The following is a 13,924-nucleotide window of genomic DNA, read 5'->3' on the forward strand; positions in this document are numbered from 1 at the left end:
TTTCATTATTTTGGAGAGATTTTGAAAATATTTACCATTATTGTATATATGGGGTGTTGTGCATACACACACACACACACACACACACACACACACACACACACACACACTTGCAGGTGCACTGGTGGCAGTCAAGGACAACGTGTGGGTCCTGAGGATTGAGGAATGAACTCCAGCTGCCTGGCTTGGAAGCAAGTGGCCTTACCCAGTGAGCCATCTCATGGGCCTGGATTTTATGTTCCTGGATTCCCAGGCTCCATCCTGCAGAACTTCTGGCCCACGTGGTCCAGGCTGGGGCCTAGAAACCTCTTTCTTCCTATGTCTCCTTGGGGCTCTGAGATGTGAAGTAAGGTCTGCTGGGGATTTAAGGGTCCCCGGAGATTAGAGGCTGCAAGGCCATTTTACATAGCACCCTTGATTAGCAAGGCTATGTCAGAGGGGCTGGCTGGGAAGTGAGGGCGCTGAGGCTGGAGAATGGCTGGGAGTGTGGTGCTCAGGCTCCAGCCCAAAGGCTGAGGTTAGATCCTGAGCCTGAAAGTCACCCCGTTCCCCTGCCCCACGCCCCTCCCCATCCTGCATGCCCCCTACCTGGCTGAGGCTTGAACTTTCACCTCTGTTTTGGTGGGGTGGTGGCAAGGCCTCATTTCCCAGCCTTACACATTGGCAACCAGGGGAGGCTCGGGCCAGGGGAGCAGAAGCCGCTGGCTCTGGCACTTGTCAAAACATAGGCCCCAAAAGTGTGAAGGCCTTGGCCCAGCGGGGAGGCTGTATGGGCCAGTGCAGCCTGGAGAACTCATTAACTCAAAGCAGGTCCCGAAGAACCCACTGAAGACAGTGGCCAGATAAGGAGATCAAAGGGGCGGGTGGAGGGAAGCCGAGGCTGGGACTGCCCTTGCACCAGCTGGGCCCCGAGGTTTCCCAGAGACCACGGGGACAACAGGGGGACAGGGGAGGGAGGGACTCCACGAGGCACTTCAGTGACTTAGTCTTCCGATGGGGTTGGAGACAGGACCTGCCATCAGCCCCGCCTCTCATGCGGTCCTTGTTAGGCTTTCACCTCCTCACTAACTCTGGGCCTTTTAAACTTTCCCTCATCTCCAACACCATCTTATCCCGACTTAACTTTGTACTTAATGAAATGAAATGCACTTCAAAGCACCATTAACGAGAAGCAAGCAATGAGCAGTGCCAGTCCGGACTGGAGCAGGCAGGCAGAAGGAAGCTCCAGACGCATGCTCATCAGAGGATTGGCTACGCCCTCGGGACCCGGACACCTTTTCATTTTAAACCATGTGCACCTACTGCATTTTCAAGTTAAGACACAAGGACTCGCGGTGAATTTTCTTAATTTCTGGCTATACTGTGAAATCATGGCCACATGGGAATTGGAGTGTTTGGGACACTCAGGTGTTCTCAGAGCTGAGACCTCACCCCTCCTGCCTGTGGAGGCCTACCGCGTACACTGTACACTCCCACCTTGCCCCAGCATACAGCACATCCCCAGCTCCTTGTCTGGTGTCAACCAAGAAGCACAAATCTGGAGCTCGAGGTTCTTGTTCAGATCGGGAGCTGGAGGAAGGCATCCATTTGCCACAGGTCAGGAGGGGTAGACCCTGTGGACAGCTGCAGGCTGAGAAGGGACCTTCTGGGCCAGGCACATAAGCAAGTTCACATAAGCATGGGTTCCACTTCTCCACTCCCAAGGGCAGGAGAGTACCCGCTTCTCTGGGTGGGACTGCGGGCTTGTACCTTCTGATAGAAGGCAGAGGGAAGGATGGAGAAGTGTTTGAGGAGGCAAGAGATGAAGGGATGGGAGAAGGTAGAGATGCCCAGAGAATTAGGTACCAATCCAAGGGGCCTTCACTACTACAAACCGTCACCCATCTAGAAGACATATGGGGTACAAAATTCCAGACCCCTGGGAGACCTGGGGTGCCACTCCTCTGAAGAAGGGATACAGATGTGATGCCAGACACCAGGCACTTTGTGGCCCGACTGAAGAAAAGGCAGCCATAAAGTATGCACCAGGCCAATGGCATAAACTCAGGCCTGCAGGGCTGGACAGGCAAACCAGATACTCTGCCTGGTGCATGTTAAGCAAGTACTCTGCCAGCCCTATTGTTATTTTGAGACAGAGAGTTACTAAGTCATCCATGCTGGCCTCCAACTTACTCTGTAGCCTAGCCGGACTTTGTGGTTCTCCTGCGTCAGCCCCTCAGACAGACAGATCCCAGATCTGCCCATCAGGCTCAGGGGCTTGGTTCTGAGGTATGCCTCAAACTCACTACGTAAGTGAGATGAGGGTGTTTTTCAGTTTTCTGTGTGTATGAGCACCTGTGTGTATATAATGTACTACATGCACGTGTAGTGTCCAGAGGCCAGTGCTGTGGGATGTTCTGTATGACAAATATATTAATTAGTAAATAAAACACTGATTGGCCAGTAGCCAGACAAGGAGTATAGGCGGGACTAACAGAGAGGAGAATTAAGGGAACAGGAAGGGAAGGAGGAGACTGCCTGCAGCCGCCACCAGGACAAGGAAGATGTAAGGTACCAGTAAGCCACGAGCCATGTGGCAAAGTATAGATTAATAGAAATGGGTGAATATAAGAGTAAGAGCTAGACAGTGATAGGCCTGAGCTAATGGCCAAGCAGTTTAAATAATGTAAGAGTCTGTGTGTTTATTTTATAAGTGGGCTCCTGGACTGGCGGGACTTGGCGGGAGCTGGAGAGAAATTCTCCAGCTATAGGCCAGAAAAGTGGAGTCCCCTGGAACTGTGTTACAGACAGCTGTGAGCCACCACGTGGGGGCTGGGAATCAAACCTGGGTCTTCCAGAAGAGCAGCCAGTGCTTTTATTTATTTATTCATTCGTTCATTCATTCGTTTGGTTTTTTGAGACAGGTTTTCTTTGTGTAGCCCTGGCTGTCCTGCAACTCACAGAGATCTGTCTGCCTCTGCCTCCCGAGGGCCAGGATCAAAGGAATCAAAGGTGTGCGCCACCACTGGCCAGCTGAGCAGCCAGTGCTCTTAACTACTGAACCTTGTATCTAGGTGGAAGATGGACTTGATCCTGACTGTCTGGTCTTTCTGTCTTTACCTCCCCAGTGGAGTCACAGGCCAGTGCTACTCCAGGCCTTCCTACAGGCCAGGCAGACATCTACCAGCTGAGCCACACCCCCAGCCCTCTACTAGGTATTTTTGAGACAGTCGTGTAGCCCAGAATAGCTTCAAATTCACTTTGTAGCCAAGGCTGGCCCAAACTCCGGATCCTCTTGTCTTCATGTCCTAAGTGCTGGAATTACAAGCATGTGTCATACACCCAACTCCTTGAGACTATGTGAATAAACATGCTGCATGTAAGTGGGGACAATTTTTTATTTCTCTTCAACTTGTATTTATTTCTCTTTATTTTTTCCAACCAAGACTCTCCATCCAGCCCAACACTAAACAGGTGTGGTAAGAGCAGCCATCCTCACTACCCAGGCACGGCAGCTCACAACTGCAATGCCAGCACTCAGCTGAGGCAGGAGGATCAGGAGTTCAAGGACAGTTACAGTAAGTTCAAGACTAGCCTGGGCTACATGAGACCCTGTTTCAAGGCAGGGCTGGGGGAGGGCAGGGGTCAGGGGGACAGGGCACGAGATGGCACAGCAGCAGCTAAGAAGAGCACGCTGCTCTTGACGATGACGACTCAAAGTTCAGTTCCCAGAAGTCACCTCAGTCAGCTCGCCACTGCCTGTAACTAACTCCAGGTCCTGAGGAATGTGACGCCTCCGGCCTGTGTGGGCACTGGCACAGATGGTTGCACACATACACACATATACACAATAAAAATAAATCTTAGGGGGCTGGAGAGACGGCTTAGCAGTTAAGAGAACTGACTGCTCTTCCAGAGGACCTGGGTTCAATTCCCAGCACCCACACGACAGCTCACAACCGTCTTTAACTCCAGTTCCAAGGGATCTGACACCCTCACACAGACATACATGCAGACAACACACCAATGCACGTAAAATAAAAATAAATAAATTAAAAAAAATCTTAGATAAAATAAAAGGCACCTACAAGAACCTAACAGGTAGCACCCTATGAAATAGAGAGATTACAAGACTGCTATGGGACAGGGGGAGATGTCTGCTTTTTGTTTGTTTGAGACAGGATCTCATGAAGCCCACGTTAGCCCGGCCTACATACAGCCAGGACTGGCCCTGATCCCCCTGCCTCTGCCTCCCAAGTGTGCCACCACACCCAGCTCAGGGCTGTTGAGTTTTGTCAAATGCTAGTCACAGGAGAGCTGGAGAAATGGACCAAGTTCCCAAGAGCAGAGTGACTTGTAGTGTAGGGAGGCAGGTTCCCCTTCCCCCCTGCCCAGACAACCCAGCAGCCTCACCAGTTGGGATAGTTTCTTCATTGTGCCTCCCCCAGCCTGGGCATCAAGGAAGGGCTAGAGGCTACCACCAAGCTTCTGAGGAGGAATGGGCTACAGTTCTCTGGGTGTCTAGAGGTTCCTACCCTAGTCCACAGTTGGCCAGTGCAATCCAGGAATCTCATCATACAACTTGTAAATTAAAATGATGGGGGGAAATGGCGTAGGGTCCCTAATATATGAAGGAATACCCTAAACCTAGGAGTTGGACTTCAGTTCTTTGAGCATGGTTCTTCCAACTTGCAAGGCTGGTTCAACGCCCTGGGCACCGCAGGTCATAGGTTCCTGTCTTTGTGAGGCCCCAAATATGACCCAGTAGGGTCGGCTGAACCAAGGGTCCTGCACCTTAGATGCCCCTGGCTCTTGGTTCAAAGGGTAAGGCCCTGCCCCCACTCCTGGCTCGAGCCGGCTTTGATGTGCTGATGAGTCCTGGAAGGGGCCACTTCACACCTTGGGCTCGGGATAAAGCTGCCGCGGGCCCAATGGACCGGCCTCCGCTGCCATGGCCCAGCCCCTGTGCGCGCCGCTCGCCCAGTCCTGGATCCCGGGTCCCGCTCGTCGTCCCTCGATGGTGCCTTCCGACCGGGACAGCGTCTGCTCCCCGGGCTGGCACTCGGACTCGTGGGACGGTGCCCAGGCCGGCAGCCCCACGCCACCCTGTGCCCGCCCGGCCCGGCGCGCTGGGACCCCCGGCAGGCGCGGGACGCACAGCAGCCGCCTGGGTAGCGGCCAGCGGCAGAGCGCCAGCGAGCGGGAGAAGCTGCGCATGCGCACGCTGGCCCGCGCGCTGCACGAGCTGCGCCGCTTCCTGCCGCCGTCCGTGGCGCCCGCCGGCCAGAGCCTGACCAAGATCGAGACGCTGCGCCTGGCCATCCGCTACATCGGCCACCTGTCGGCCGTGCTGGGCCTCAGCGAGGACAGCCTCCGGCGACAGCGGCACGCAGGCGCGGCGTCACCTCGTGGTTGCCCGCTGTGCCCCGACGGCGGCCCCGCGCAGGCGCAGTCGCTCGGTCTGCATCTGAGTCCCGCTGCCTGCAGCGGGGTGTCGTGGGGTTCCCCGCCCGCCTGCCCTGGACCCCGAGTCGTCGCAGAGTCCTGGGACCCATCGTTCCTGTACGCCGAGACAGAGACAGCGCCCTTGGAAAGGCAGGAGATGGAGCCCAGCCACTCGTCTCCGGTTAGTAGCCCCTTCCCCGCGCCGTCTGGGTGGCGCCCCCTGCTGTCGGGGCGGCGACCCACAACCTCACGGCGCGCACCATCCTCATTGCTGCACCTCGGAGGGCAGCTGACCTCACCCGATCTCCCTAGCGAGCATCCCCTCAGTTCCCTGTGTGCCCAAACGGGGTGGGGTCGGGGGAACCGGCAGGGATTGAGGTCGCTTTGCTCGCTCGAGGAGCCTGGAGCGTGGAGCAGATGAGCGCGCGGATCAGGCACTAGGGCAGGTGTTGACTGCGGCGCTGTTCACTCTTTCTGCAGCTCTTCAGCAGCGACGTGCTGGCTCTGCTGGAAACCTGGACGCCGCAGGAGTGGCCGCCAGCCTGAAGCGTCAAAGGGACTATGGATGATCGGCACCCTATCTGAGCACAGAGACTTTTCCTTTTGCCTCCGCCCCTTCGAAGCGAGTATTTCCTGGAAGAGGCACCAGCGATACCAACGTGGGCATTCCCGGGGTGGGAGCCTCACCTAGACCGTACCTTCCCAACCCTCCTTGGGAAGGAGGGACCCATAGGGTAAATGCTCTGAAACTGAAGCAGGCACACGACGCTGCTTGGTGTATATTTATTTATTTGTGAATAAACCGTTTGTGCTGGTGTCATTTGGTGTTTGTGGGTCCCGTCCGTCCCTGTCCCGTGTCCTTCCTCCCGTCCCTCCTCCAGGAACTCTCACTGTAAGGCCCAAGCTGGCCCAAACTCATGCTGGGATTATATGCACAAGCCCATATATCTTGCTGGAAGTTCTGGTACACGGCAGGAAAGCTAACATGGGGTTGCTGAGAGGGAGTCTTTCGTCTTCAGCCTGGAAACACAGGCCCGGAGCCCTGTAGTCTTCTACCTCTATCCTGGTCCACGGCTATCTGTGGGTCAGTCTGGGAGGGGCGGGGTAGGGTGGAGTGGGTGGGGCTTCCTGAGAGAAGGTGGCAGGACGTAGTTCATCTTTTTCCAACTTAGGGAGGAACTGGATAACCACAGGATACTTCTGTAGAAAATCCAACTCCATTAGTGTGTATTGTGCCTTGGTGACCTTTCCATATATTTTACAGAAGCATAAAGGTAGGTCTCGGACCCATGTAGGACTTGGGCATTGGAGTGCTCAGCCACGGGAGGATAGTGCCATGTCTTCATTCTGGGCAACTGGGCTGCAGCACCAGGGACACTGTCCCTGGACCTGATTCTCCCATGTGGCTTCCAGAAAGAGATAACATTCCCACCCCTGGAGCTGAGGACCGAACCCAGGGCCTTGCGCTTGCCTAGCAAGAGCTCTACCACGGAGCTAAACTCCCCAACCCCGAGAGAGAACATTTGTAGGAGAGCTGAGTTGGTGTGATCATGGTCCCTTGGAGGCCTGGCTAGGGTGAGGTGAAGGACTTGGTGATTGCTGACCTGTGCTGGTGGAATTCAGATCGGGAATACGCAGCCGAGAAGACGCGCACTTGGAGCCCATTGAGAGAGAGAGACTGGGATCATCTGACCAGTGGGCTGCAGAGAACAGCCCCGTGGGGGCACTCAACTCGTAGTAACCTCTACCAAGGGCCCACTCTGAGGGGCAACAGCTCTCCCTCCCCCTCAACTGTCAGAAAGTCGGGCCTTGGTATTTGTTTGTTTTTTTAGATAAGCATTTTATTGAGCTGTATCACAGAGCTCAGATTTTGTTTCTTGGTTTTGTTTGCTTTGAGGTAGAGTGTCATTCAGCTTCAACTCCTGATCCCCAGGAGTGCTGTGGTGACAGATATGTGCCCCCACAAGAGGCTCATGTTTGTTTAAAAAGCACAACTCGATGATTTTGGCATATTCATAAGAGTTGTGGACTAGTCTCACTAATTTTGGAGTCTTTTTATCACCTCCAAAGAGAAGCTACTGGCCAGATGTGGTGGTACACCTTTGATCCCAGCACTCAGGAGGCAAAGGCCCAGTGTTTTAGGATGGGGAATTAAAGTTATTAGCAAGTCTTTTCACAGATAAGTGGAGCTCATCGGCCAGCCCCCTTCCCTGCAGAGGGCCTCTCCTCTGAGGGGCCTGGGAGCAGACCACTGTTTATTAGCACCTGGGTGTGAATTTTCATTAACAGGTCCCTGCTAATAGTGGCTGAGACACAGGATTGTCGGTAGAAAAGGGTCACCTCCCACTGCCCCCAGACCCCATCCCCCCTTCCTGACCCAATCAGCACCTAGAGCAGACTCCAAGTGCCAGTCCATCATGAGGGCAACAGCCCAGGCGGGCACCCCCAAGCCAGATGGTGGGGGAAGCCTGTTGCCCGGTTCTCAGCCAACCTAAGAGGTATCCCAATTAAAGACTCATCTTAATGATGGGCAGTTATAAGGAAGGATGAGACTCACAGGCCCCACAGATGCCAAAGTCTGCACTGGGATTGACTCTGGAGCTTGTGTGCTAGACAGCACCTCGACTTCCAGTCCTTTGCAGGGTCTGGAGAGGTCGAGTCAGGCCAGGAAGCTGGGCACAAGGACAACCATATGGCTACCAGCCCAGGGCAGCCCACTCTGAACCCTGCTGGGCCCAGCGCCTTCCTTCCAGTGAGGGAGCTGCTTTCCCCATCTGATCTGGTTAAGAGCACTGGCTGCTCTTCCAGAGAACCTAGGTTCGATTCCCAGCACCCACATGGGAGCTCAGCTGTCTGTGACCTCAGCCTGTAACTAGAGTCTGACACCCTCTTCTGGCCTCTGTTGGCACCAGGCATGCTCGTGGGGCACTGTGACACCCATACACACGAAGAATAAACCTTGGTATTTAAGCCATTGTCATCTGAGGACATAGGATGCCATCTGAAGGCCGGGCAGAGGAAGAGGGGTGTCGGTCAACAGTGTCCTCATCAGCCCAGGATGGATGGCCCCTGAGCAGGCTGGAGAGTTTGGCTTAGCACCAGGTAGAAGAGAAGTGGGGTTGATGGGGTCCTCAGAGAGAATGAGAAAGTGGCCAATGAGACTCGCTGCATGTGGGCGAGATCACAGATTTTCTGGCCACACATGGTGAATAAAGCCAACTTACACGGGTAAGGGCACAGCGGGCTTGTGAGACCCAGAGAACTGGAGAGCTAAATAAGGGTTAGCCTCATCTAACCACAAAGCCCTGTTTGTTCTGGGGCCAGGCCTGAAGGCTTTATCCATACCTTCCCTCTGGCACGGGTCCCACTGAGAGGGGATGCTACATTGAGTTTTGTACCTGTGCGCTGTGTGCATCACCTGAGCACTGCTCTGCTCTTGATGTTCCTTGGGGCCTCTGTCATCCAGGGGAAGAACCTCCCTTGGAACCACCGGCTTCCTTCTCAGTGGATGGCACCCTCACCCCTAGATAGTGTCTTGAGCCCTCAGAGTCTGGAGAGAGCTCTGCCAGGTCTGGCTCCTTTTCGCTGGTCCTCATTATGGATGCCACACCTAAGTCCTTGGAATTTCAGGCTTCCTATTCCCTTCTACACACAGGAAGTAAAGAGGATGTGCCACGGGCAGACATGACGGTAGTCATAGCTAGCAGGACACTCCACTCAGGATCCCTTCCATTTACCCTTCCTCACATAGTTCTCCCTCCCTGGGCAGTTCGAAGTCTGGGGGACACAGACCTCTATCGTCCCTCTAGGGATAGACTTGCACCATAGACCTATGTCACCTACATCATCATATAACCACAACCAGGCCAAGGGGAGGCAGGCTGGGGACTCCGCTAGAGCCACAAAAAGAGACATGAGCAGTGTGTGCTGTGGGTATCCTTCCCCAGGCCATTTTTGTGCCCTGGGTGCCATGGATGCTGTTTGTGCCTGGGTACTGTGTGTGCCACGGGTGCTCACCCCAGCTGAGAGCCTGGCTAAAGGGGAGACTAGGGAAACTCACATGCTACCTCCTGGCTGGTTGCTCCTTCAGCCAGCCAAGCCCCTTTGACTGAGGCGGCTGGCTTGTAAGAAAGTCGATCAGACTGTTGGAGGTTGTTCCAACCAGTGTAACTGGGGTCTGCGCTGCCCCCCCCCCCAGAGTTAGTCATAGAAGTCAGGCAGTGGTGTCACACACCTTTAATCCTAGCACTGGGGAGGCAGAGGCAGAGATCCATCTGGATTTCTGTGAGTTCAAGGCCACACTGGGCTACACGAGATAAATCCAGTCTAAAAGAGAAACAGAGCCAGGCAGTGGTGGCACACCCCTTTAATCCCAGCACTTGGGATCACACACCTTTTATCCCGCACTAGGAAGGTTGAGACAGGAAGTGATATGGCTGGACAGAGAAAGGTATATAAGGTGGGAGGAGACAAGAACTTGGGCTCTTTCAGGCTGAGGAGTTGGTGAGGTGAGAGGTGGTGGCTGTGGCTTGCTCTGCTTCTTTGATCTTTCAGAAAGAGAGGAGTAGGGGGGAGACGGAGGGAGGGGAAGGGGAAAGGAAGAGGGAGGAAGGCAGGGGCCGTGTGCTGAGCTCTCATTTCTATTGAGAGAGAGAGGACAGAGCGCAGTGTTACCGGGGACATTTGGACGGTCGGTATCAGTGCCAACCAGGGCAAGACATGTGGCCAGGAAGGGGGTGGGTGGGTGCACCACGAAGCAGCAGCACAGACCCGCAAGGTGGGTCAAGTCCCCAAAGGGAGCCCCTGGGCAAGCCTAGGGCCGGGCTGGGAGGTAGCGTCCTGCAGTTCTCAACACGACCCCATGGTGTCCTCGGAGAGACAGACATTTATTTCGCTGAGCCGCGGGGAGTGCGGCGTTCTCCTCGGAAGAGCAGTTCTGAAGAAGAGCCAGCCGCCTCTCTGTCCCCTCAGTTCCCCAGGATACCCGGTGGTCCATCTCCCACCAGGGCCCGACTCTCTGACCCTGCCTCCCAAATCTGTGTGACCTAAGGCTATCCCACCACTCACCTCCACTCTTCTGGCCCTCCTTCGTTTTCTGTCTCCTGGGGCACCTAACCCGGGGCCTTGGTCAAGCTAAATGCCTACTTTCCCACAGTGCTCCACACCGGCCCTTCAGAGAGAGCCTGTGAAGAACCGCTTCCAGTGGGGCAGGTGTGGGGACAGAAAAGGGCCACACCGGAGCTGCCAGGCTGGCTGGCTTGCTTCAGGGAAGTGGCTCTCCGAGGCCTACGTACCTAGCGGTCCCCCCAGACTTGGGGGATGCAGGAGCGGGGCCCGGCTGGAGTCAGGGCTGGGGGGCAGTGATAAGCCACATGCACAGCAGCTGACAGACTGTTTATTTGCGTGAGACAGCTTAACCTCCATGAGGCATTCAGTATTCGAGGGTCCTCAAAGTCCGTTGGCCCCACTGGCTCCTGGAAGTACCAAGCTTTGAGTGTGGCTCGTTTTCGCCTTCCGGGTGTCCCGGGGAGTGGCTGTCGAGGTGGAGACTCCCTTCGTGGTCACTTCTTTAAGTGTTCTTTCTGGAGAATAATGGAGTACCTCCGCAGCCGCGTCCACGGCTCATTCCCTCTCGCCTGGGTCCTCGACGGCTTTTGGAAGCTGAGGGCCACACAACCAGCAATGAGAGCTGCCGCCCCAGCCACCCGGTCCCCTGGTTCCCTGGTCCCCTGGCTGTCCCTGAGCATTCAGGCAGGGAAACTCTGCAAGGTGACACACTGGCTTCACCTCTGTCCCCTCAGCCTGACCGTGCCACAGGAAGACCTTTACTGAGAACGTCAGGCCTGCTGCAATCTGGCGCAGGCGATGAAGATGGGCGCCCAGAAGCCGGTGCACACGCAGGACACCCACGGGAATCACTCTGCCGTCTAAGATGGGCACCCAGAAGCCGGTGTACACGGGGGACACCCACGGGAATCACTCTGCCTTCTAAGATGGGCACCCAGAAGCCAGTGTACACGCGGGACACCCACGGGAATCACTCCGCCTTCTAAGATGGGCACCCAGAAGCCAGTGTACACGGGGGACACCCACGGGAATCACTCTGCCTTCTAAGATGGGCGCCCAGAAGCCGGTGCACACGCGGGACACCCACGGGAATCACTCTGCCTTCTAAGATGGGCACCCAGAAGCCGGTGTACACGGGGGACACCCACGGGAATCACTCTGCCTTCTAAGATGGGCGCCCAGAAGCCGGTACACACGCGGGACACCCACGGGAATCACTCTGCCTTCTAAGATGGGCACCCAGAAGCCGGTGTACACGGGGGACACCCACGGGAATCACTCTGCCTTCTAAGATGGGCACCCAGAAGCCGGTGCACACGCGGGACACCCACGGGAATCACTCTGCCTTCTAAGATGGGCACCCAGAAGCCGGTGTACACGGGGGACACCCACGGGAATCACTCCGCCTTCTAAGATGGGCGCCCAGAAGCCAGTGTACACGTGGGACACCCACGGGAATTACTCTGCCTTCTAAAGGAAGGCGATCATGTGTGCTACAGCAAGGCGAACACTGATGGCAGAAACCAGACCTAAGCACAGAGACTGTGACTCACATCTGGAGAGGTCTGAGGTCTAAGGCCAGCCTTTTAGAAATGAGAATTCAGGGGCTGGAGAGACAGCTCAGTGGTTATGAGTGCTCACTGCTCTTACAGAGGACCCAGGTCTGACTCCCAGCACCCACATGAGACAGCTCACAATCACTTATAACGCCAGTTCTGGGGACGTGGTCCTCACAGACACATGTATGCTTGTGGTACATACATAGACAAGAGCACACACATGCACACAATTTATAAAATTTCCTTTTTAAAGAGAGCTGACAGGAAACACCAAGGATATCAAGGGCTGGTGATTTGGCTCAGCAACAGAGCTCCTACCCAGCATTCCCAAGGCCCTTGTTCCCATACCCATCAAAAGAAACCAACAAAATTTAAAAACCAATATATACAGTTGGCTGTCCTGGAACTCACTATGTAGACCAGGCTGACTCTGAACTCATAGAGATCCACCTGCCTCTGCCTCTACCTCCAAAGTGCTTGGATTAAGGTTTGTGTCACCATGCCTGGCTCTAAAAATAGTCTTTGTTAAGATTTATAAGATTAATGCATGCTCAGCATGCCTCATTGGCTTTCTCTCTGGACCTGCCAACCAACAGAGGCTGTTCTTTGTTTTGCTATTGTTTTTTAATCACTTTTCAAGACAGGGTCTCTGTGTAGCCCTGGCTGTCCTGGAACTCACTCCATAAACCAGGCTGGCCTTGAACTCACAGTCCTGTCTGCCTCTGCCGGGGATTAAAGGCCCTGCCACCCATGCTTTCTTTACACACCTCAGTCCCGGTTTCAAAGGTCTCTGAGGTTTGCCATAGTGACCACTAGTAGGCGCTAGAGTCAGACTCCCACAACGTCCCTCTTGGCTCACGGGCCACAGCCGCATTTCAGACCAGTTGGATGTGGAAACTCTTTACTAAGGACAGGGGACAAACCCAACCCGAGGGAGACACGAGGCAGAACTAGCTCTGTGACATGTGTGGGAAGTTGGGGTCTAGGTGAGGTGTTTCCAGGCTCCTGGTTTCTCCAAAGACAAAATAGGGAAAGGTGTGTGTGTGTGTGTGTGTGTGTGTGTGTGTGTGTGTGTGTGTGTGTGTGTGTGTGTGTGTATGTGTGTGTGTGTGTGTGTTCCCAGAAAGGATCTTACTACATAGCCCTGGCTGGGCTGACACTTGCTATGTAAACCAGGCTGGCCTCACTTGCCTCTGTCCCCTGAGTGCTGACATTACAGGCATGTGCCATCATGCCTGGCTGACAAAGAACTCTTCCAATCGACAGACAAAGTTGAAAAGATACAGGCCAAGTGTCACAACAGGGGAGAAGCCCAATCCTGGCAGTAGGGTTTCAACTCCTCAGTTGCAGATTAAAGCCACACAGACTACACTCTGTGAACTTCTGACTCTGTTCCTGTAGTCTGTGTGGGAGAAGGGAAGGTCAGGGGGGCGAATGGGGACTCAGATGTGTCTGTCACCAAACCCTAAAGTCTCACCTCTGAGAAGCTGGCCTGCAGGAAGGCTGGCCCACTTAGCCAAGCAGCTTCCGGCCACTCTGTGGTGTGCGGCCTGCACTCCCAGGAGCCCGCTAGGCTCTGGTCTGGAGCGAAGAGGACAGCTGCTTTGTTTGCCCATATGGGAACAGGCTGACATTATCTCCTGACAAGGGCTAGCCTGTGCCAGGAAGAGGGGGGAGCCAGGGGGCTGCCACCAGATGGAAAGGGAGGTGTGGAGGGAGCAAGCTTCAGGAAGAAGCTGTGCTGGGGCCTGAGGCTGAGGAGCAGCTCTCAGCCTGGGGCGTGAGCAGGCTTCTGTGTCTGAGTCAGGAATCATGGAGAGCAGAGGGGGTGACTTTGGGGACCCCGAGAAGGCAGCAAGGGACGAGCTCAGGCA

At 55.0% G+C, this 13,924-nt stretch overlaps 2 protein-coding genes across 2 annotated transcripts in view; one reads left to right on the top strand and one right to left on the bottom strand.

The window, feature by feature from the left end:
- Window positions 1-3,403: 3,403 nt before the first annotated feature.
- On the top strand, window positions 3,404-6,244 carry Mesp1 (mesoderm posterior bHLH transcription factor 1). Its single transcript, XM_052762910.1, has 2 exons — window positions 3,404-5,605; window positions 5,905-6,244. The coding sequence occupies exons 1-2, from the start codon at window positions 4,931-4,933 to the stop codon at window positions 5,968-5,970; spliced, it is 741 nt and encodes a 246-aa protein (XP_052618870.1). The 5' UTR covers window positions 3,404-4,930; the 3' UTR covers window positions 5,971-6,244.
- A 4,557-nt stretch (window positions 6,245-10,801) lies between these two features.
- Wdr93 (WD repeat domain 93) overlaps window positions 10,802-13,924 on the bottom strand; it is a 53,217-nt gene continuing 50,094 nt past the window's right edge. The window contains exon 18 of the mRNA XM_052711816.1: window positions 10,802-11,085. Within this exon, the coding sequence (XP_052567776.1) occupies window positions 10,986-11,085 (100 nt within the window). The 3' untranslated portion in view covers window positions 10,802-10,985. The remainder of the gene's footprint in view (window positions 11,086-13,924) is intronic.

The sequence above is a fragment of the Peromyscus californicus genome, unplaced genomic scaffold (assembly GCF_007827085.1).
Source record: "Peromyscus californicus insignis strain IS unplaced genomic scaffold, ASM782708v3 Scaffold_4__1_contigs__length_199733344, whole genome shotgun sequence".
NCBI lineage: Eukaryota > Metazoa > Chordata > Mammalia > Rodentia > Cricetidae > Peromyscus > Peromyscus californicus.